Here is a 21,417-nt window from a genome sequence, read left to right as displayed (position 1 = left end):
GTGCCACCTGGGCGGTGAAAGTTAGCCACTCAGAGCATGTGGGAAAAGGGAGTTCCAGGTAGAGGACACAGTGACTTTGATGTGTGTTCATCTTGGTGGGCATGTAGGGGGAGGAGGGTGCAGGGGTTGGAGGTGACAAGAGGGGGTGCTGGGGAAGCCCCTAAGCATCCAGGGTCATCTCTGCTCCCTCCCATGTGGACTTCCTGTGAAGCTTTGTTTTTGCTGGACATGTAGACATGCCCTTCCTGGATGTCTGGGGCACTCTCTCCCTCTGCTTTCTCTAGCCGTTTCCCCTTCCAGCAAACTCTTCCTCTTACCTCTGCCTGACTGGTCCTGCCCATCTTCCCATTTCACAGGTGGGAATAGCAGGGCTAGAAGTTGGAAAAAGCCGTGAAGAACCAACTAGTCCAAGCTCCTTGTTTTGTAGTTGAGGAGCTAGAGATCACATAGGTAGCTAGTATCCTGAGGTATTGTTGCTTAGATGGCCTGAGGTGACCACACAACCTGAAGGCCCTTCTTTGTGATCCCGCTTGCCATGTGCACACCCTGCTACGAGCTCCCATTCATTTGTTATCAAGTGTTAATTGAGTCCCGCTGCTGGTCAGGCGTTGTACTGGGTACGCAGTAGTGAGAAGAACAGACCCAGTCCCTGCCGTCCTCAGTTTGTGGTCAAGTAGGAGAATCATGTCGCAAACTGTCTCTTAAGGAAACAGGCTTCCAAACTGGGACGAGGGCTAGGCAGGAAGAGGCCAGTGATGCTGAGACTGTACTATTGATGGGCAGGGGAGCTGCAGTGTCGCCTGCAGGGGCAGCCAGCAAACCGGAAGAAACTTCTTTGAAAATCTTTGCAAGAGCTCAGGGATGAGTAACAGTAGGTTGGACAGTGAGTTGAGAAAGGGTGTTCCAGGCAGAGGGATGAGCATGGGCAAAGACTCTGAGGAGAGGTGAGTTCAGAGAGTTCTCTGGCAGGGGCATAATGAGCACGAGGAGAATCTTTGCCAACGGAGCTAGACAGGTAGGCTGGGGCAGGGGGTGCCAGACCTTTAGGCTGGTTCAGGAATTTGGACTGCAGTAGTAAAGTAGACTAATACACACACACACACACACACACACACACCCTAATCGCAGGAAAACAAGGGAGCACGGTGAGGGAGAAGACAGTGTCAGCTGCCCTGTGAAGAGGACCCTGGGGCCAGGGTGGGGCTGGGGGCTCTGTCCCAGGCTGCAGCAAGAGCCCAGGTGAGACACGGGTTAGGATGGGGTCAGGGCAGTGCCCGTGGAGACAGAAGTAGAAGGTGGCTCATTGGAAAGGACTTGTGTTTGATCAGAAGGGGAGCAAGTGGCACTGGGGAATCACACATGAATCTTGGGTTTTGGGCATAAACAGCAGGGTGAGTGTTTGGCTGTTGATCTAGAAGGGGAGACTGCGGCCAGGGGAGTAGGGCTAGGGCAAGGTCAGTTGGCCCAGGGCACGTGGAATTGGAGCTGCCTGGGAGGCAGCCAGTGGGGCTACTGGATGGGAGCTGGGTACATGCACTTGGGGCTCAGAAGCTGGGGCAGGCCCAGGTGAACATGTAGGGGACATCAGCAGGTGAATGGCCCTGGAACGGATGGGATGGCCAAGTGCAGGTGTGTTGGGCAGAGGAGAAGGGGGCCCAGAACTGAGGGGGAGGTGCTTACCCCTAGAATTGGAGCCACTGACTATTGTGCACCCATTACGTGTCGTGTCTTTGTTCCGCTGCATTGTACGTCAATGGGGACTAGGACCGTATTTAATAATCATGCTGGTAATCATAAGAGTGCCTCAATTCCTTTGAACATTTATGTTTTGGACATTGTGCTGTGTACACTGTGGTTTTCACCTTTAATCTCTGTCTTCTTCCTGCCTGGGGGAGTGTGCATTATCATCTCCATTTTGTGGTTGGGGAAACTGAGATACGGGGGAAGTAGTCATTCTAGGTCACCCGGCAGTTCTGGAGTCACCTGCTCCAGAAGGGGTTTGGACTCAGATCCATTTAGTCCCAAAGCCCCGAGGGTTTCCACGCCATTACTTCACTAGAGCCCGGCCCTCCATGGCAGGGTGGGATGGCAGGTTTGGACAGGGGGCACTGATGCCATCTGAGCACACGCCATGGCTTCTCACAGAACCGGGCCCCGCTGGCCCACAGCCACTCGGGCATGTGGTATGTGCTGAGTGGTGCTGGTGTTCCTGACGGTCCAAACACAACTTCCACCTGATTCCTTGCGATCTGGAGGCCTGACGTGCAGCACTCCTGACTGGGTCATGAGCAGTACAGTTGGTCGACAGCTGTGACCCTGTCTCCTCAGAGTGAACTGCCCGCAGGGTCAGCAGCACATGCTCTGACCAGGGTGCTCACCTCACCTCTTATGTGTGGCGTGCAGACACACAGCTAAGGGACCCTTCACAGTCATGGTTTCTCAGTGGCCAGAGTGGTCCCTGACAGGGCTCCTCACAGCCAGCACTTGGGCTCTGAGACGTGACCACAGCTCTGGGGAGCTCACAGGGACTAGAGTTCAGCAGGGACTCAGCTGGAGGGGGACCTGCATGGTCCTTTGAGCTCCTCCAAAAGGCGTGGCCTGCCGGGGATGGAAGGGGTCCGTGCGCAGCTTGGCCTCTGTCTGGTTCCTGTTGGTCTTCCTGTTTTCTCCCTCTTGTCTTTCCCCAGTCTTCCTCCAAAATGGCCCCCGATCCAAAGCTTCTTTATCTATCTGTCCCTTTCCTCACCATGCTGCACTACTCTGTGTGTTGAGGATACGGCTGTGAACAAAATAGTTGACCTTGTGGCCTTTTCATTCTGTTATCTGTAGTTGGGAAATTTAAATTTCCTGAGTTCCCTCATCAGGTTCTGATGGCCTCAGATAGCCTGCTTTCCAGGAATAAGTCCATAGATTTCTGGCTTGGGTCCCATCCTCTGGTTAATCAACTTGGGGCTCTCAGGCTCTCCTTAGAACTCAGGACTTAGGTATTGTGGTCTTCCCTTCCTCTCTACCTGCTGAAACATTCTGAGTACCTATTCTGTGGTGGTCCCTGTGACAGGCCCCGGGGTGGTGGGAGGTTGGGGGGGGCGCAGGGACGAGGTGATTCAGACTCAGCCCCTCCCTCCTTCGGGAAGCCCAGTGGCCAGAGCAGAGGCATGTGGGCAAACTATAATTGCAGGCTGAACAAACAGCTGGGGACTCAGGAGGGAGGAGCAAACCTCTCCCCAGAGAACGAAGTACCGGGTCACCCTTGGTATGCTGTCCTGAGCCATTCTAACGGTGGACCCTGCCTCTGCAGCCAAACCCTCTTTGCTTGTGTGTTTTCCTTACAAGTCTCAGAAATTAAACACATAAAAAAAAATAGAACTACCCCTAGTTCTTTTTTTACTCTGATCTTTTCACTGGCATTGTTACTGTCCTCCCTGAATCCTGGCCAAGTATGGGAACGCATGACCTTGTAGCTGTTTAATTTCCCTGGCAAAGAGCCTTGCTCTGGCCTCTGGACCCTCCTAATCTTTCCTTGCCTCCTGAGCCTTCATGCACACATTGTGGGATATGGGCCCCCTGCTTAGGGACATTCTTCTCTTTTGACACCATTGGTAAATTGTTTGTTTAGCAATTAAAGCATTTTCTGTATTGCTGAAAAGATCCCAATTTTGGAGTTTAAAAACTAGGATGGGCTAAGACTCCCTTCTCCTACAGCGGTGGTCCATCTCACATGTTCCTTAGGATAGCAAGTGCCACCTCGTGTCTAACCTAAATTCTCCGCAAGGCTGCCCCGTTTGAGGTACAGGATACCCCATGAGCCATGCATGCTGCCGATCACAGGAATATTCAGTGCAGGTCAGGAAGGGGATCTGTGTGGGCCCATGAGCTCTGATTGCGTGTGGGTGAGTGAGAGACCAAAGCTGAGAGCTCTGGCTCACGCTGCAGGCCTGAGAAACTCAGGAAGACGCAGAGAGAGCTTGGCATTTACTCTGAGCCCACATCTCCCCAGTTGCCAGTCAGCAGAGACGTTGCATGTTGATTTCACGTATTCACTTCTCTTTCTCCCCTCTGGGAATTCTGGACTTGCTTCACTTTTTTTTTTTTTTTCGTTGTTGTTTAAAAAAAAAAAAAAGGCAAGGCAGCTCGGCCTTGTTCACATGCTCAGAGATCCTCAAGGGCAGGCTGTGTCTTCCAGCTCCCCTGAGCATGGCGAGCAGCTGAGGCTCAGGGGTGGGCAGGAGACATGGGAACTCAGGCCACCTTTGCTCTCTGGTCATTACTTCTGCACCCACAATCTCAGAAACTGGGGCAACTACAGCGGCGGATCTTCTCACCTCTCCATGCTGCAGGCCCAGCTTCCTAGGGCACCGGTGTTGTCATGTGCTTCCACTGCTTGGGGAGCTCCAGGATGAAGTCCAGACTTTTCCTGTGTCATGCAAAGCCGTGCCCAGTAGCCCACTTTGACTCCCAGGCACCTTCTCCTGCTCCAGGCAGGCCTGGCTCCTCATTGCCCCTCAGTGTACCAAACCCATGCCTTCCGGGGTGCCCTCACACCCCTCTCTCCCTGGCCACACCCACTCCAGGGGGTATAAGGGACAGCTCTTTGCTGGTCCTGTCATGGAACTGGCTGTATCATTCTTCTTTGGGCTTCTCTATGTACAGTCTTGGAGTGGGGGCAGAAGGCTTTTTTTTTTTTTTTTTAAGGTCCTTTTTTATGAAGTCCTTTTCTCTATGACCTCTCATCAGGACACGAAATTTCAGATTCTCTGTTGTGCTTTTAGATTCTGCCTTTTAGACTGGAAGATTCCCAAGGTTGGGAACTAGGTTTTGAGTCCAGGAGAGTGAAGAAATGGGCTTTGAAGTCATACAGTTTACTTACCTGTGAAATGGGAATAATAACATCGCTATTCTATAGGGTTGGCGGGAGGACTCAGTTGCTGTGTGTGGAGCTGGTGCTGGGGATGTAATGAGGCCTTGCAATTCTCTGTTGTTCTTAACATCCTGATGATGATTAAGCTGGGTGCCCTGATGGGACATGACTGAACTTTGTTAATGGACTGAGGGCCAGGCCTTCAATGCCCTCCCGGCACAGGTGGCCAGGAGTGACCAGAACTCTTATACTGGGCAGCCTCCTCTTCTTACCTCCTCCTTCATCCTGGCCCATCAGGGCCTCCACTGCTGAGGAAATAATTACTGGCCTGAATCCACTTATAATCAGGAATGAAGGAGGAACGATCTAGGGACGAGGCAGACGCTATTCTTACTGAACAAGGTGTGAGTTGATGGAAAAAAAAAAAAAAGAGAGAAAGAGGAAGACGTTAGGAGGGGGCCAGCTTGGGAGGGCCTGTGCTGACACCAAGTCTGTCTGAGGCTAGTGACACCAGGCCCTTGAATTTGCTCAGTGCTTACAGGGCTCAGATTGGTCTCGCATCTGCCAGCTCACTTTATTCTGCTGACACCTCTCGGGGGGTAGGCTCTATTAATCCACATTTTAAAGAGGAAGAAATGGTAGCTCAGAAAGGCAAAACCACCTTGTCCTTGATCATACGGCTCAACATTGAGCTCAGAGTGAAAAACAGGTCTCCTGACTCACAGTCCAGCTGGTAAACGATCTCTCCTGCATCAAAGAAGTAATGTTATGAGAACCAAGTGGCAGCGGGAGCCCATGGGAGCCGGTCGAGGCTGAAGAGGACAAAAGGCGTCAGCCATTCCAGTCAGGTGGCAGTGGGGTCTGTCGGGAGCCAGCCAGACACCTGCCTCTCATCTGTGGGTAGCATCCAGAGGGCTGTTGTGCCCAACCAGGAGACCAAGGTGCCATGGCCATGACACTCCCTAGGTTTCACTGCTGGGCTGCCCTCTAAGTGGGGAAGGGGCTTAGGATAGTAACACCATTGCAGGTGCCTTTAAAGAAGCTGAGGGCCAGCCCCTGCTGCCTCTGAGCCAGAGAGGGTACAGACTCCATAGAGGGCCACCCCAGTGGACCTGTGATGAGGATCTTCAATTCGCTCCCATTGGAATAAGTGTCCCTCTCTGCCTCCACCATAGCCAGTTATGTCCCTGCTCACCACCTTGGACTAGATTGTGTGTGTCTGAACGGCAGGGAGCAGCACACCTTGTATCTGTCTCCTCAAGGGGCCTGCCTCAGCACATAGCAGGTGTGGAATACATGTCTGATGGGATCCAGGTTGGACATATCACACTCCTGCTCCCCAGGGAAGGCAGGAATTCTTCTATCCAGTCATCGTCCAGCGCCTGCTAGAGGCCAAGCCCGGTGTTGCGTGCTGGGGTACTGAGCTTCATAAATACGAAGCCCCTCTCAGGGGCTCTCAGCACTCTCTTTCTGCTGGCAGAAAGGAAACGTGGGCTCCTCACCGCACCCCACCCCCAAGTCTTTTAGTTTTCTTTGTTTGCCAACTATGGTCGCTCCTGATCAGCTGTGCAGACTTACGCACAAGCTCAGGGGACACAGGTGCAGTGTTTTACGGCAGGGTAAAGGGCTCCTCCTGGGTGTTCCCTAGCCCCTAGCAAGAGCATTCTTCTTGCTGTTTCCCTTGACCAGCCCCTTCTGTGCAGTCCTCCTGGGAGAGGACCCAGCCTGGGTCCAAGAGCACTCCAACGTCACCCTTGGCACAGGCAGGATTCAGAGGGGCAAGGTAGGACACTACTTCTGCCACCTACTCTTCTCAGCCCAGCTGGGGTCCCAGCGAGCACGGCATCCCACCCGGGAACGCGGGGGCGGTGGGGGTTGGGGGGGCTCGCGCAGCTGCAGGAGTCTAGCGGAGCCGCGTGTGTGCTGGAGCGTGCGCGCGCGCGCGCGGAAGGGGGCGGGGAGGCGGCGCGCGCCCCGCGGAGGCCCCAAGCGCCTTTCCCACACCTCGCCCCTCCCCTGCGGTCTCTTTTCCCTGCGTGCGGTAGCCAGATCCACGTGTGCAAAAGCGTGTGTGCGTGTGTGTCTGAGTGTGCGCGCGTGTGTAGTAGAGGGACCGTGTGCCTCGGGTCGGACTGGCCCCGTGTGCACAGGGGGCGGCGGCCAGCTCTACAGTGGCCGCGCTTCTTTCCTCCTCCTGTCCTCCCCAGCCCTCTTCTCTGGTTTCCTTGGGTCGTTGTTATCTCCAGCCATTCCCTTTCTCTCGCCGCCCCCTTTTCTCCCGTGGAAGAGACCAGCGCCTTCCGATGAAGGTTCTGGTTCACCCCCAGCTCCAGAGCCCTTGACATTTAGCGAGGGCTCCCGGCGCACTGGTATAGGCACACGGCAGAACGCTAATCCTATTAAAGATAATGTGTCATTGGGGAGGGGGAGGCTGCCCGCCCCCTGGCAGGCCCAGTGCTCATTGGCCGAATGCAAAGCAGGGGGCGGGGCCGAGGGCCCGGGGAGGGGGCTCCCGGCGATTTCAGAGTCGGGAGTCGGGGCTGGGATTTCGCAGGGAAAGCCCAGCGGTGGCAGCTGCGGCGGATCCCTCAGCACTGCCCGCCGCGCGCCCGGGCAGCCCAGGGCCGGCGAGCAGCTCCGCAAAGTCGCCGAGCGAAAGGAGGCGGAGCGCCCGCAAAGTGGCCGGGCTCAGCGCCGGGGCTGGGCAGGGAGAGGTGTGCCCGGGGACCTGGATCCTGGCGCCCTTGTGCCTCGCGTGGAGCGGCCGGTGCACCGGGAGGCGAGCTGACGCTCTGGAAAGAGAAATCAAATTGCAGCTTCGCCAAAGACGTTAAGTTACGCAGGCCAGCCAGTTCCCGGAGAGCGTTCGCGAGCGCGCGTAGAGCCGCGCCGCGCCGCGCCGCACCGCAGAGCCCTCCCGGGCCAGTCGGCTGGGAGCGGGGCGCCGTCCGAGAGGTAGCGGCTCCTGAGCACGGGGTCTGGCCGGGAGTGCTCCCCGGTGCAGAGAGGGGGCGTTCAGGGTTCCGCCAGCCCACCCGCAGCCCGTGCCCGACTTGGGCGCCCCCTCCGTCCCACTCCGGGAGCGATGCCCCCCGCCCCTCGCGCCCCCCGGGAACGACGCGAGCATGGAGAAGTCGAGTAGCGAGGATTCTTCGATCCACCGGAGTCCATCTTTGGACAGCAAGGACTCGGACTTTGCCAAGCCGTCCACCTCGGGCCGCCCGTTCGGCCGCGGCTTCACGGCCGGCGCTTTCTACGGCACCGCGGGCTCCCGGGGACAGAGCCGCGCCGAGGCTGGCGTCAAGACTGACAAGTACAATGCACCCAAAGGCAGCAAGTACGTGGTGTTTTACCTGGACCTATCCTTTGTTTTTCTCCTAGAATTTAAGAAGTGCAACATGGCCAGGGGCTGCCTCTGCTGCTTGAAGTACATGATGTTCCTCTTCAATCTGATATTCTGGGTAAGTCCTTGCCTTTAGCTCTCCTTTGCCACCTCTCCTCTTCCGGGCTTACCCTAGCGTGCTCCCCTCTTCCTCCGTGGTGCTGCATTGCCCTGCTTTCTGCACAACGGTAAGTGTGCGTGTTTTTAAAAAATCGCCCCCCCCTTCATTCATCTTTCTCTCTCCTTGGTGGCTGAATGGAGGCTCCGAAATGCCTGCCTTCCAGGAGAGACTTACTCTACTCCTCCGTGGCTGGCAAAGTTTGCCACCACCTCCTTCCCCTGGTGCAAGTGCCCCCACCGGGTAACCTGCAGAAATAGGTGTGGGGCCAGAATTTTTAAGAGCTGTGACCTTGAGTTTAAGACAGGCACAAATGTGGATGATTTTCAAGTTTCTTCTTGTATTCTTCTTGAATATACAAGAAGACAGTATGCCCGGTTTTGTGGGCATGAGGTGGGGGCTGGGAGGGATGGCAGAGATCACTTCCTCTCCCTCCTTCAATGAGTCTTTGGAAGAGGAGAGGAGCCCCTGTCCCAAGCCGGGAGATGTGTTTGTTAGCCTGCAGGTCTGCCCCTGAGTTAGGGCATGTGTGGAAAAGGAGAGTGAGGGAGGGTTGCTGCCATCGGGTGGCAGGCAGCTGCTTTTGAGGGATTGCAGTGGACTGGGCAGGGAGCGGGCTGGCCATGTGCTCCTACCATGGGACACCAGCCAGCCCTCCCAGGCTCCCAGAGCCCCAAAGACTGAAAGGGACAAAGGGAGTGCCCTGTCCTCGGTGAAGGATGATTTTCTAGAGAAGGGGTCGGTGAGTGGGGCAGCTTGGAATGGCTCTCGGTTCTCTGTGCTTCTGAAGGCCATGGGCACACACACGTGCATGTGTGCAAAAAGGGATACAAGTTTGGCAGATTTTAAAACTTCTCAAATTCCTATCTCATGGCTCCTTCATCGCGACTGCTGCCTCCGTTTTTCTTTGCCAGAGCCCCAGCGTAGTCAGCACAGATGTTTGGCTCTGCCCCAGGGCCTGTCAACCACCCATGGTCCAGAAGGAGCACTGGGGGCAGGACAAAGTCATTCACAGTGAAGCTAGTTAGAAGCAGTTGTGCTTTGATGTTGAACACTTGTGTGAAGTGACCAGCTTTAACTAACAAAACTTTTTTGGGTGTGTGTGGGGGGCGGTGACTGTTCCCACAGAAGAGGATAGCTCAGGGCTGAGTGGGAAGAAGAAGGAATCTACAGTCTTGGTTCTGTGTTAGCTTCTCGTGTGACCTTGAGCAAATCGCTTTATCCCTTAAGAACTGGGTTTCCTTTCCAGTCTCGAGGTAGGGGAGTGGAGGCTGTTGTGATGATGGCCTCCCTCATGTCTGACCTCGTTAGTTATGGGATGTCCAGCATCCTTTCCTTCTCTCTGGGGAGGGAGACTCCTTTCCAGCTTGGGGCGCAGGCTGCTACTTCTCTTCTGGGGAGCCCAGTTGGAGATTGTTTGAGTTGAATTTCCCTGGATGCCCGCATGGTCTGGGGCCCTGCGGGCACTGCTGTTAGGGTGTTAACCTGCCCTGTGCTGAGGGTTCTGTGGGAACTGGGGCAGAACCATTGGAATGTCAAGAATGATTTTATGGCCTCCTTGGGCCAGGTGCTCCTGGTCAGTGTCAGCCAAGCGGTGGTGGGTATTTGATGTCTGTGATTTACACGAATGCTGCCTTACTCTCATTGCGGAGTTTCCCTCTCTGCCCTTGTTCGTAGTCTCAACCCACCTTTCTGCCTTGCGCCCATCTCTGCATATCTTACCACTCACTAGGAAGCCCTTAATAGGGAAGAGCAGGGCCTTTGCCAATACCTCCCACTCAGCAGCCCTCCTCCCCACCCCCATCCCGCCACCTGCTGGCCAGAATAGGTATAGCTGCTTGTGGCTTCTTCCTTTTCCAGCTCAGTTCCTACTTAGTTTTCATCCCCGCACCGCCCCCCCCACCATACATAGCCCAGGCGTTGGTGCCCTGCACATTGGAGGCATTCATTATAAGTTTGTGAGTGAATGAATGGATGGCCAGAGTGGTAAATCCACATCTCATTGTGTGGTAGAGATTCCCGAGTCCTGCTCGATAGGGAAGAGAAGTTAGTTCTCAAACTTGCCTGTGTTGAAGGTTCTCCTAGCTACTTAGCTGTGGGGCGAAAAGCAACTCTTTTCATCTTCCCTTAAGAGCTTGGCAGAAGTTAATGAGCTGATTGATGGAGTGGCTTTCTTTTTTTGGTTACAGCAAGAGACCTTGCTGTCTCTTCCTAATTAGGAGCTACCTACCACCACTCTTTTACCAGGCAAGGAGTCTCTCTCCAAATCTTTGACTTTTCTGATCACTTAGTATTTTCAGAATTCCTGTGACATGCTACGAGCTGGGAGACATTGGATCTCAAAGACCTAGTTCTTTTATGCTAGTCACTCTTGAGATGATGAAGTAGGAAAGGTGGACATTTAGCAGAAGAACAATGGAGACTTGCACGTGTAAGAGAGCCCGCCGTTGTGTTCCCTGGGAGGTGGAAGGACGTAGCAGGGAGTTAGCCAGAATTCGGGCACAGGGCGGATCACTGAGCTTTACTTGAATGAAGACGTCCTGCAGGCAGGTGCTGGGCTTGATAGGAGTGAGGGAGCAGAGGGAAGAGCCGAAGCAAAAGGTGAAGGTGTCTAGGCCAAGGGCAGGTGGGGTGGGTGATGAGGCAGGACCGCTGGGCCACTTCTGCTTTCCAGTGCACACACAAAGACTGGAGGGGAGTGAGAGGGTCGGGGTGAGGAGGGATGCAGGGCTGGTCAGAGCCCAAACCCTCTGGGACCCAGAGCAATTGTTAGCACTTAAGTAGCCATCACTTTTTCTAGTCTCATGGCTCAGATCCCCCAAGGAGACTTTTCCGAGACATTAGAGTTGAACCTGAGGCCCACAATCAATAGATAGAGATCTTCCTATAGATCCTGGAGCCTACCTGGTATTTCTCCAAAGCCACCACTGCTGCCACACCCCCCTGCCTTCTCGGAGCCCGCTGGGAGGATTCCCAGGGCCCAGGAGAGGTGCAGCTGTCACCCTGCACCCCCCCACGGGTGGGAGAATCCTGGGTCCTGGCCACTGGGTGGAGCTTCTAGGGTTTTGCCGTTACTGAGGGCCCGGGTGACATCTCCAGGGGGCCGGTGGGAGGCGGGGCTATGCAGCCAGCGCTTCTCCTCCTTACCAAGAAAAAGACAGGTGACTTACTGGCTGCTGGGCGCCTGCCTGTTGGGGGCAGCACCCTGAGGGGCCTGTATACCAGTAGTCAAACCCACACCCCAGGGTGTTCCCCCAGCAGTGGAAAGCCGGGGAGGTTCCCTCCATTAGCTCCATCCCTGAGTCCTCCTAGGGCCGTCTGGGGGACTTCTCTAGGGAGAGGTGGAGTGAATTGGAGCCTCTCCAGGAGGGCAAAGGAGACTCAGAGCTTTAAATCCTGGGCAGGGCAGAGAGAGAGTGCAGGGGTGGGCTTTGGGTGCTGGGGGCCTGTGTCTACCTTCTCCACACAGCAGACTGTGCTCCCAGCCCAGCTCCTCCCAACCCAAATCCAGCTCTTATCTGACATGGAGGGGCCAGGGGCGGGCCTGGGGTTGCTGGCATAATTGCCACTCAGGATAATGGTCACTTTTCATGGTTGCCAGCAGAGCTGTCCCATCACTTCAAATCAGGGCTGGCAGAACAGTGACATTCTGGCTCCATTGGAAAGTCTATTCCTTGTGGATTGCTCTCTTAATAAAGGCCAATTAGCCAAGGAGGCAGTGTTCAGTGTGTCTGCTGGAACAGGGGAAAGGTTGGGGTAGGGCTGCCGTGCCTAGGGTGCTGGGTGGATGCCCTGATTAACCTCCCCTAAGCAGGGTCAGGCCTTTGCGGCTCGGCCCCTCATAGGCTGTTCACTTGCTCTCTCGGTGCTGGCCACTTGGTTAAGGCTGTCTAGCCACAATGGAGGCTTACGTTCGTTACTGGCTTGGCTGCATCGTGAATTCCTCTGTGGGCTCCCTGGCTCCCCGCTGCTCTGTGGTGGACCAGGAGCGGAGCTGGATGGCCTGGGTGTCCTACTGAGTCTGTGGGATACCTTCTGTCAGGGAATGGAAGTGGTAAGCAGGCTGAGGGGTCTGAACAGGGTCTAAATGGGTCTGGGACGTGGCCTCTCCAAGCAGGAGACTGGCCGAGCTGGGAAACAAGAGTTGGAGGCTTCCCAAAATGCCCGGGCATGAGGCATCGGGCTGTTTCCCCAGAGCGCCCTGGCAAGTAGGCCTTCTGGGTGGGTCAGGCAGGGCTCTGCGCAGGAAGAGGGGGCTGGTGCTCCGAGACCCCAGGACGTGGCCATGAGGGAATGCCAACTCTGTGTTCACTTCCTTTCCAAAGCATTAAAAATTAAACTTCCATGTCTTAATATCTATTTTTAAATGATGTCGGAGCTAGCACTGGTGTCAATCAAGAGGGGGCGGGGAGGAAGAGGATAGAAAAGAGAAACTCCCAGCGGCAAGCGCTGTCCCCACCTGGAGGGAAGGGCCACAGGTCTGTCCTCCCTTTGGCTGGCCTGCCAGGGAAGAGCCCCGAAAAAGCCCCGACCTTTTCTGAGGATGGGGGCCTCACCCTCCCCCTGCCGTGCTTCTGTGTGCCTGGCTGCCCTTGGCTGAACTTGGCAGTGGACTCTGGGGCTTGCTGGGCTCTTGGGGTCCCAATTGAGCCCATTCACTCATGCCGCAACTATTTACTGAATGCCCGCTGCGTGCACAGGGGCCTCCAGTTGGTGAGAACAGGCTGACTGGGCTCGCAGAGGGTGGATCAGCTTTCTCAGGCCAGGAAGTCGTGGAATCGAGAGGTCATCTGCACTGTCCTCCACCAAGCATTTGAACACAGGGCTAAGGGCTCCTACCCAAGGCAGGGGTTAGAGCCAGGCCATCTCCCCCTCCCCAGAATTCTAGGGAGGGACAGCAGCAGGCCTGGACCCCGCCCCTGGGTGGCCTGACTTGACTTGTCCTTCCCTCTCCCTCAGCCCTGCATGGTGGCTGCCAGACACTCCCTCTCTAGAATGTTTGCATCCATCAGAAATAAAGGGTGAGGGGAAAAAACTGTCTGAGTTTCCTAGTTTGGACAAAAGAGTTAGTGAATTATGTGTCTTTTTGTTTCTTCTACTGAAAGGGCTGACTGGATGCACTGTGGGGACTGGGCCCTGCGTGCACTGACTGAGCCTCTGCTGTAAGCCAGGCCCTTGAGCTACTCAGAGTCCCACGGAGGAGTCAAACGAACAGTTCTAGTTCTGAGCAGTCGGTGCTCCATTGAGTTACTTAATAGAAGTAGTTAATACTGCTTAGTAGAGAGAAGATATCAGAGCAGATCCAGTGACACCTGGATTTTGCAGGATGGGTAGGAGTTTGTGGGCTAGATGAGGTTGGGGTTCCAGGCACAGGACAAGGTGGGATAGAGATGGAGACAAGTTGATCCAGAGCCTGTGCCTGGGGAGAGCTTGTAGCCCCGGGGGAGAGACAGAGGGTCCTGCACCCGTGAAATGGACTGAACCCAGAGAAAGAAAGGGCGCCATCAGTCTGGGTAGTGCCTGTTGAGAGTGGCTTCTGGGTGGTGAGTGTGATGTGGCTTCTGATGACGAGGGGGCCCTCCCCTGCCATGAAGTGTGCACCTGAGGCTGCGGGTGCTCTTGACTTTGTCCCCAGGGGTCAGAGGAAAGGGGTATTTGGTCTTTCCGGCAGTGACCACCATGACAGGCCTCGCTGTGTCACTCAGGCTGCAAGCTGTTGCTGTAGGTAATCCAGCTTAGAGCCATGCCCCCGTCCTCCCCCTCCTTCCGGCCTCTCCCTTCCAGCTGCGATATGCCCGCTTATTTGGTTCCAGTTAGGAAGCTTTGAAGCTGAGCTAAACCCGTCGGGCAGAGTTAAGTCTTCTGAGCCAGCTTTGTCCCTGCTCACATTTGAAAGCTAATCTGCCAGCAGAAGTGGGGCTGGGGGGTTGGGGCAGGGACAGTACAAGTGGCACATGGTCCAAGGGATGAGCAGGTCCGCAGCTGGGGGGCACAGAACAGGATGGAGGTAGGTAGGCTGTTGCCCCCCCTACTCTTTCTCTAAGTAGTCACGGGGCTTCAGGGGATACCTAAAATATCTTTTAACATCATGAGTCTGCGGTTCTGTCTGGATGGACTCTGCCTTTTCTTCCTTTGGGCTCCAGCAAGCTTTGAAGTCTCCCAGGGGACACGGAGAAGCCCCTGGAAGGGAAGCCTGTGGGGTTTCAAGTCTTCTCCTTGTGTTGGGTGGCTTAGTGCACTGGGGCCCGCAGGGAGGTCCTGCTGTAGTGGGTTTTGGGGCCGGGGAAGGGGACTGACCAAGAACAGAGACATGGCTACTGCCTTCAGAGCCTTTTGTCTGCTCTGAGATTCTTCATGACGGTGTAGATTCAGATCAACCAGAGACCTTTTGTACATGCACAGAGGCCATGTCCCCTTGCCTGCCTGTCCCTCCCTCCCATCTACCGACCTACGAGTCAGAGACTCCAGGAACAATGCCTGTGTCTTGAAGGTTGCCGTACCTCTTGGTTCCTGGATTTCTTTACACTTGATGGTATCAAGTGTCTTCCAGGGCTGTGATGAAGCCCAGATGAGGCCGCGGATGCATTCTGCAGGAATGCTGCTTAGCTGCGCCTGCGGGATGCACAGGGAGCCCCGCTCACAGTGTCGGATGCCCAGAGGCTCGAGCACCAGTGCTGGGCAGGGCTTTGGAGCCCTGCAAGGGGCCCCACATGTCTCTTTAGACTGGGGATTTTTCCACATGTCTTCTGGTCTTAGGGATATGTGCTAGAAATGGGGATCCATGAAGTTTAGGAAGATCTGTTGGGATGGAGGATGGGAAGGGAAGGTGGTGGGGGAGGGGTGTGGTCTCAGCTCGTAGGGCCTGCAGTGGCACCCACCACCCTATATACTTACCTCCCACCTTTCTGGGCGAGGTGGCCCACACTCTGCCCCTGCTTCACTTTGTTGCTGGTGCAGTGAATTAGGTCGGCAGCAGGCCGGCTGGGCCCGTGGTCCTACTGCAGCGTCCCCATGGGCCTTTGGCCCTGGGTGCTAGAAGGGTGGGTCCCTCTCTCTGGCACACTCAGTGTCGGACTCTGTGGGGCAGATGGGCCTGTGACCTGAGCAGACTGACAGGGCACATGGGGTTCCAGGTCCAGGTCACTTTACTAACCAGAAAAACAGCCACTTAAAATTTTTTTAAAAAATGTTGGAATACATCCTATGAAATTCATGTAGTTTAAAAAAATTACATAAAGAACACATACCAACCATTCAGCTTAAGAACTAAAACACCAGGGGCACCTGGGTGGCTCAGTTGTTGAGCGTCTGACTTCAGCTCAGGTCATGATCCCAGGGTCCTGGGATTAAGCCCTGCATCAGGCTCCCTGCTCAGTGGGGAGTCTGCTTCTTCCTTTCCCATTCCCCCTGCTTGTGCTCCCGCTCTGGCTGTTTCTCTCTGTCAAATAAATAAATAAAATCTTAAAAAAAAAGAACTAAAACCCGAGCTATATTCATGAAACCTTTGTGAGCCGCTTCCTGAGCATGCCCCCAACCCGTCCTCTAGAGAGAGCCATTATCCTGATGTTCTGTGTTTGCTGTATTTCTTTGTAGTGCTTCCACGTATGTAAGCATCCTTAAACACTGTATCATTTGATTTGGCTTGGCTGGTTTTAAAACTTTTGTTAGACGGAATCGTCTGTTTGTTGTTTTTTAATAGAGAGCAACTGCGGATGAGAGGCAGGTGGTGGGGCAGAGAGAATGGGACAGAAGGAGAGAGAGAATCTTAAGCAGGCTCTGTCTCATGACCCTGAGATCATGACCTGAGCCCCATATCAAGAGTCGAATGGTTAACTGACTGAGCCACCCAGGTGCCCCTGAATTTTTTTTTTTAAATTCAGTATTACATTTATTGATTGGTTCTTGTTGGTATGTGTGGCTGTCATGCACTTATTGTCACTGTTCCCTAGAGTTCTGCTGTCATTCTTCTGATGATAAGCATTTGGATTACTTCCTGCTTTTTAAACATATTTCCGTGAACATTCCCATACAAGGCTCCTGGTGTACGTACGCAGGGGTTTCTCTAGGACATGGCTTGTGGAAGCATCTGTGAAGGAGCAGCTTCATAACTTCCAGTTGTCAGTCATGGCTCTGCTGTGGATGACCACAACTTAATACTAAGTCTTGATATCCGGTTGGGCAAATCCTCTCATCTGATGCTTTTGCAAGAATGTTTTGGCTGTTCTTGGCCTTTGGTTCTCACAAGAGATTTATGCAAACATGAATTTTGGGATCAGTTTCTCTAGTTTCACCAAAAATCAATTGATTGATCAGTCAACCCTTCTCCCCACCCTCCGCCAGGCAAGCAGCCCTGTTGGTGGTTGGACTGGCTTTGCATTGAGTCTATTGATCAACTTGGGGAGAATTGCTATTTTTGTATTTCCATTCATGAATATCAGTTGTATTCTAGCCATGTGTTTGTATTCATGGACATGGTATACTTTGTATATGAGGCCTTCTTTAATGTCTTCTATAAGCTGTCATAACGTTCTCCATGTAACGTTCTTACATGTCTTTTGTTACATAGAGACTTTGATCTTCCGTCCTTTGACACCACGCCACCCTCCCCTCAGAGCGCAGCAGAACCCCTGTGCGCGTGAGGACGGAGAAGGGCAGGGCCCCAGGAGGACACCAGCAGGCCTTCTAGCCACTCCTCCTCATGGCATGGTGGGGCTTTGTAGTTTTCCAGGCAGGGTACTGGGCACTTCCCTAGTTGCTTTGTTCCCTTATCAACTCTTCACAGCAGCTGATGAGGTATGAGGTGAGGTAGGATTTTTCACATTTTGTCTCTGAGAAGCTGGAAGCTCTGGCAGGCTAGGGATTTTGCCCCGAATCAGAGCTCAAAAGCGACAGAACTGGGATCTGAAGCCAGGTTCAGAGCACCTATTCTTTCGACGACCTCTCTGGGAGGTCATCCCAATCAAGCTCCTTCCTCTGCTGACTTTAGACTGTGCTTTTCTTGGATCTGTGCTTCCAATCTGGCTCGGTGCAGCCCTATAATAAAAGGATCAGAGTTATGCGTACTTGGATATGACCCACTGACGATTTGTGCCTTCCCTCTGCCAGTCCCAGCGCCAAACAGAAACGGGTTAGGAGGTGACCACTTAGTGATGATCAGGGCCTTTCTCAGATTGGTGGATGGCCAGTTCTGTACAGTCTAGGTTGTTCGAGCTATTCTTGTGCAGTTAGGAGAGTACCCCAGAATGAAGACTGTTTCCTTCACAGCTTCCCCGTAGCCTGACCCTGCATATTGTACCACTGAGTATTTCAGATTCTGCTCACCTCATCATGGCAGGGTTTACAATATGGCAGGGTTCTAACCATACAGCCCTGCTTGTATATTTCGCATCTGGTCCCTCCACTCTGCTAGCATCTTCTAGACACTTTAAACTCTTGCACCTACCACGAGTGGGCAGTGGTACATATGTGTGGATGAGGACACTGAGGCTAGAGGCATTCATCACCCAAGGCTGTGAGCAGGAGCAATAGGGTGGGAGGGGCCTTTGTCTTATCATCCATTCCTCGCTTGCTTGTGGTGGGTGCTCAGTCCATGTGCGTTGGTCTGTGGGCTGACCGGAGTGCCAGGAATGCTAGGTAAGGCGGCTTGGGCAGGCTCATAATGCGATGCCCTTAGCAGGTGATACCCTTTGATTACGATTGGGGTTTATCTAAAGGAAAGACTCTATGCTGTGGGGGCGCATACTGGCCCCCGGATGGAATATCCCACGTAGCTAAACAAGACTGTGCAGCCACACGTGCTCACTGCCTTGGAAGGTGGCTTTGCGACCAGCAGACTGTCACAGCAAGTCCTTGGAGGGTGTCCGCCTGCACAGTGGTTGACCAGTGTGCTCTTTCCTGCATGTGTCATGTTCTCCCCGAGGGCTCTGGAGAATACTGTTGCCTCCATTACTCTAGTTCCCAGAAATGCTGCCCACTCACGGGGTTTGGTGCCCTGGCCCTTGGCTGGCCGTTTTGTCTTGTGATGTGGTTCTGGGTAGGCCTGTGGTGGTCTTAACATGGTCGCTGCACGATGAGTGATGAGCGCTCGGAAAATTCCATTTGTCACCCTACGCCTCAGTTTCTCTTCCTGTTGGGGAGTTAGAAATTAAGTGGGATGGTCTGAAAATTGATTTCTGGTGTGAGGGAGAAGTGGGAAGAGCCTGTGAGAGGAAAGGCACGATTAGCTTTGTCCTCTGGCAGGAAAGGAGAGGAGGGCGCAGGGGTTTAATTGTGTTTCTGCCTGTGTCAGAGCCTGCAGCTGGTGTGAGGGGAGCTGCCAGCCACATTGGAGCAGAACCCGAGTGCAGTCCTGCTCTGTCATGGCAGGCTCGGCCCGTGTGCCCATCCGGGGACCCCGTGTGGCGCGTGCTCAAGTGGGGCGGCCCTTTCCACTGCTTGTCCTCCCCCAGGATCAGGGCGGGGGGCGTCCTTTCAGACTTCTCCGGGCCTGAGACCCCATGGTGGCAGAGGACATACGCTGCTTGCCCATCGAAGCCAGAAAGGGTGGAGTTGGGGCAGTCAGCAGGTGTCTGCCTCTGGGTGAGGAGTCCATGGGGGGCAGGTGGGGCAGGTTCCTGGGGGGCATTAGTTCCTTTCCTTCTACTGGTCTGGCTCTGCACTTGTGTCTTCCCCTTGGGTCGCTCAGCTGCGAGTTCTCAGAGCTCCACTGCGCTTGCCCCCCAACAGTATGCATGGATGTGTAGATGTATATGTATATGTGTGCATATGTGTGTGCACATATGCATATAAACACACATCGGGTGTGCATATATAGACGTGTATATGTGTGTGACTATATAAACTCCAGAAACATTTTCATGATATGAATGTGTGTGTGTGTGTGTGTGTGTGTGTGTATTTATATACACGGTTCACCCTTGAACAATATGGGTTTGAACTGTGTGGGTCTGTTTATAAATATATTTTTTACAGAATAGTACTATAAATGTTTTTTTTAGAGTTTAGCACATTTAATTTTTTTTTAAAGATTTATTTATTTATTTGACAGACAGAGATCACAAGCAGGCAGACAGGCAGGCAGAGAGAGGGAGATGAGGAAGCAGGCTCCCTGCAGAGCAGAGAGCCCGATGCGGGACTCGATCCCAGGACCCTGAGATCATGACCTGAGCCGAAGGCAGCAGCTTAACCCACTGAGCCATCCAGGCGCCCACATTTAATTTTTTTAAAAGATTTTATTTATTTATTTGACAGAGAGATCATAAGTAGGCAGAGAGGCAGGCAGAGAGATGGGGGGGGAAGCAGACTCCCTGCTGAGCAGAGCCCAATGTGGGGCTCGATCCTAGGACCCTGAGATCATGACCTGAGCCGAAGGCAGAAACTTAACCCACTGAACCACCCAGGTGCCCTTCTCATGATCTTCTTAACATTTTCTTTTCTCCTACATACTTTGGGGTAAGAACACAATATATGACACATACAACATACAAAATGTGTGCTGATCCACCCTTCATGTCATTGGCAAGATTTCCAGTCAAAAGTAGGCTATTAGTAGTTAAGTTTTGGGGAAGTCAAAAGTTATACTCAGTTTTTTTTTTTGTTTTGTTTTATACATGTGTAAAATGCATTTCTATTAATAATAGCATTTTGTTCTCTATGGGTAATAGTTCTATGTAAGAAGTTAATAACCACAATGTGCTATAATTAATTCACTGTGGAAAGACATGTATAACAGATCTTCCTAAGAATTCTAGTAGCATATTTGAATATGCAGATTCTTGAGTGGGACGGGGGTCAGTGTGGTTCTGGGGTCAGTTGTGAATTCAGTTAGATTCCCTCCGAGGGTGTGTGACCTTCGGGTGTAAGCTGGCATCCCCGTTTTTAGCTTACTGTTTCCTGGATGGCTTCTGAGGCTCGTGGGTTGTGAACACCACACCCCAACTGTGGCAAACTCAAGAACACAGAGACCTGCCTTTTTATCTCTCTCAGTGACCACGGCTTGGCAGTGTTGTTTGACATTTGGGGGCGACCAACTCTGGTGGGCATCTATTGTTTTCACTGGCCTGGCTTTCTTTTCCCATCTCTTGCTGTCTATAGCCCTGTGTTTCTATCTGCTGAGCTTTCAGTGTCTGTGCGGAGACAAGGTTAGCTCATGGGTTAGAAAGGAAAGTTGAGCAACAGGCCACACACAGGGACAGGAGCCAGGGCTGCTCTTGGTGTCCAGGTACCACAAGCTAATGATGACCTTGGTTATGTTGATTCTGTCTGTTTTTGGAGCCCCCCTGGGGCTCACTGCTCAGGAATTGGCTTCCCAGGACAGAGGGTCTGAGGCTGTATTTGGCCAGGGCTGAGCAGAGCACCTTGACCAATGGGACAGGGCTGTATGCACCAGGGAGGAGGGGGATTCCCCAAAGGAAAACAGGGGTGCTGACACCAAAAGAAGGGGCAAAAGCAGAAATGGTAGATGTCTGCTGAAGGGTTTTGCCTCCCAAATGCCAGATGCCACTGCTGGGATTTGCTTATCCCCTGGAAGTATCCTCCCCACCTCCTGGGAGGAGAGGTCAGGAGCAGATGGGGAATGGGGAGGCTAAGACCCGCCCCCCCCTCCTGCCGCCATCCAGCAGCTTAGGCTGTGTTTGCCCAGCCACCACAACAGCCTCCAGCACCGAGATTTGGCAGCCTTGGTGCTCCTGTGATCTGCTCTGAGCCTGGCTGGACCATCTGGGTATGTCTGAGTTGGTTGGGGGTAGAATCCCCGGAGCCAAGACCCCTTTGGGGCATCTCGCAGCAAACCATGCGTCTCTATTCCAGTGCATCAGCCCCTTTCCACGTTCCTCCATCCTGAGCCTCTGAATTCCCAAAAAATGGATCAGCCAGTGAGTCCTGAGTTGTGCTCGTGGTTCACTGACCCCACGCTATGTGTTGGAGGGGAACAAGAGCCCACTGGGTCCCTGCTCTCAAGATGCTCGCAGTCTCTCTGGGAGGAGCCGATTTCTGGCCCAGAGGGATGTGAGAAGGCAGTGGAGCGCGCCTTGGGGGCACCCACGTATGCAGCCGGCGTCT

General features: G+C 53.7%; 1 protein-coding gene across 4 annotated transcripts in view; it reads left to right on the top strand.

Annotated features, from left to right (window-relative positions):
- The window catches only part of TSPAN9 (tetraspanin 9), a 193,603-nt gene that overhangs the window by 102,281 nt on the left and 69,905 nt on the right, over window positions 1-21,417 (top strand). For 3 of the 4 annotated variants that reach the window (XM_044226275.1, XM_044226274.1, XM_044226276.1), the window contains one exon: window positions 8,240-8,319. In XM_044226275.1, coding sequence (XP_044082210.1) covers window positions 8,257-8,319 — 63 coding nt within the window. In that variant the 5' untranslated portion in view covers window positions 8,240-8,256. Of the gene's footprint in view, window positions 1-7,962; window positions 8,320-21,417 lie in introns of those variants that run through there. The other variant, XM_044226273.1, reaches the window with a different exon arrangement.

This window comes from Neovison vison, chromosome 12 (genome assembly GCF_020171115.1).
Source record: "Neovison vison isolate M4711 chromosome 12, ASM_NN_V1, whole genome shotgun sequence".
NCBI lineage: Eukaryota > Metazoa > Chordata > Mammalia > Carnivora > Mustelidae > Neogale > Neogale vison.
Note: the sequence above shows the minus strand (reverse complement) of the source record. Positions and strands in the feature narration are given on the sequence as shown.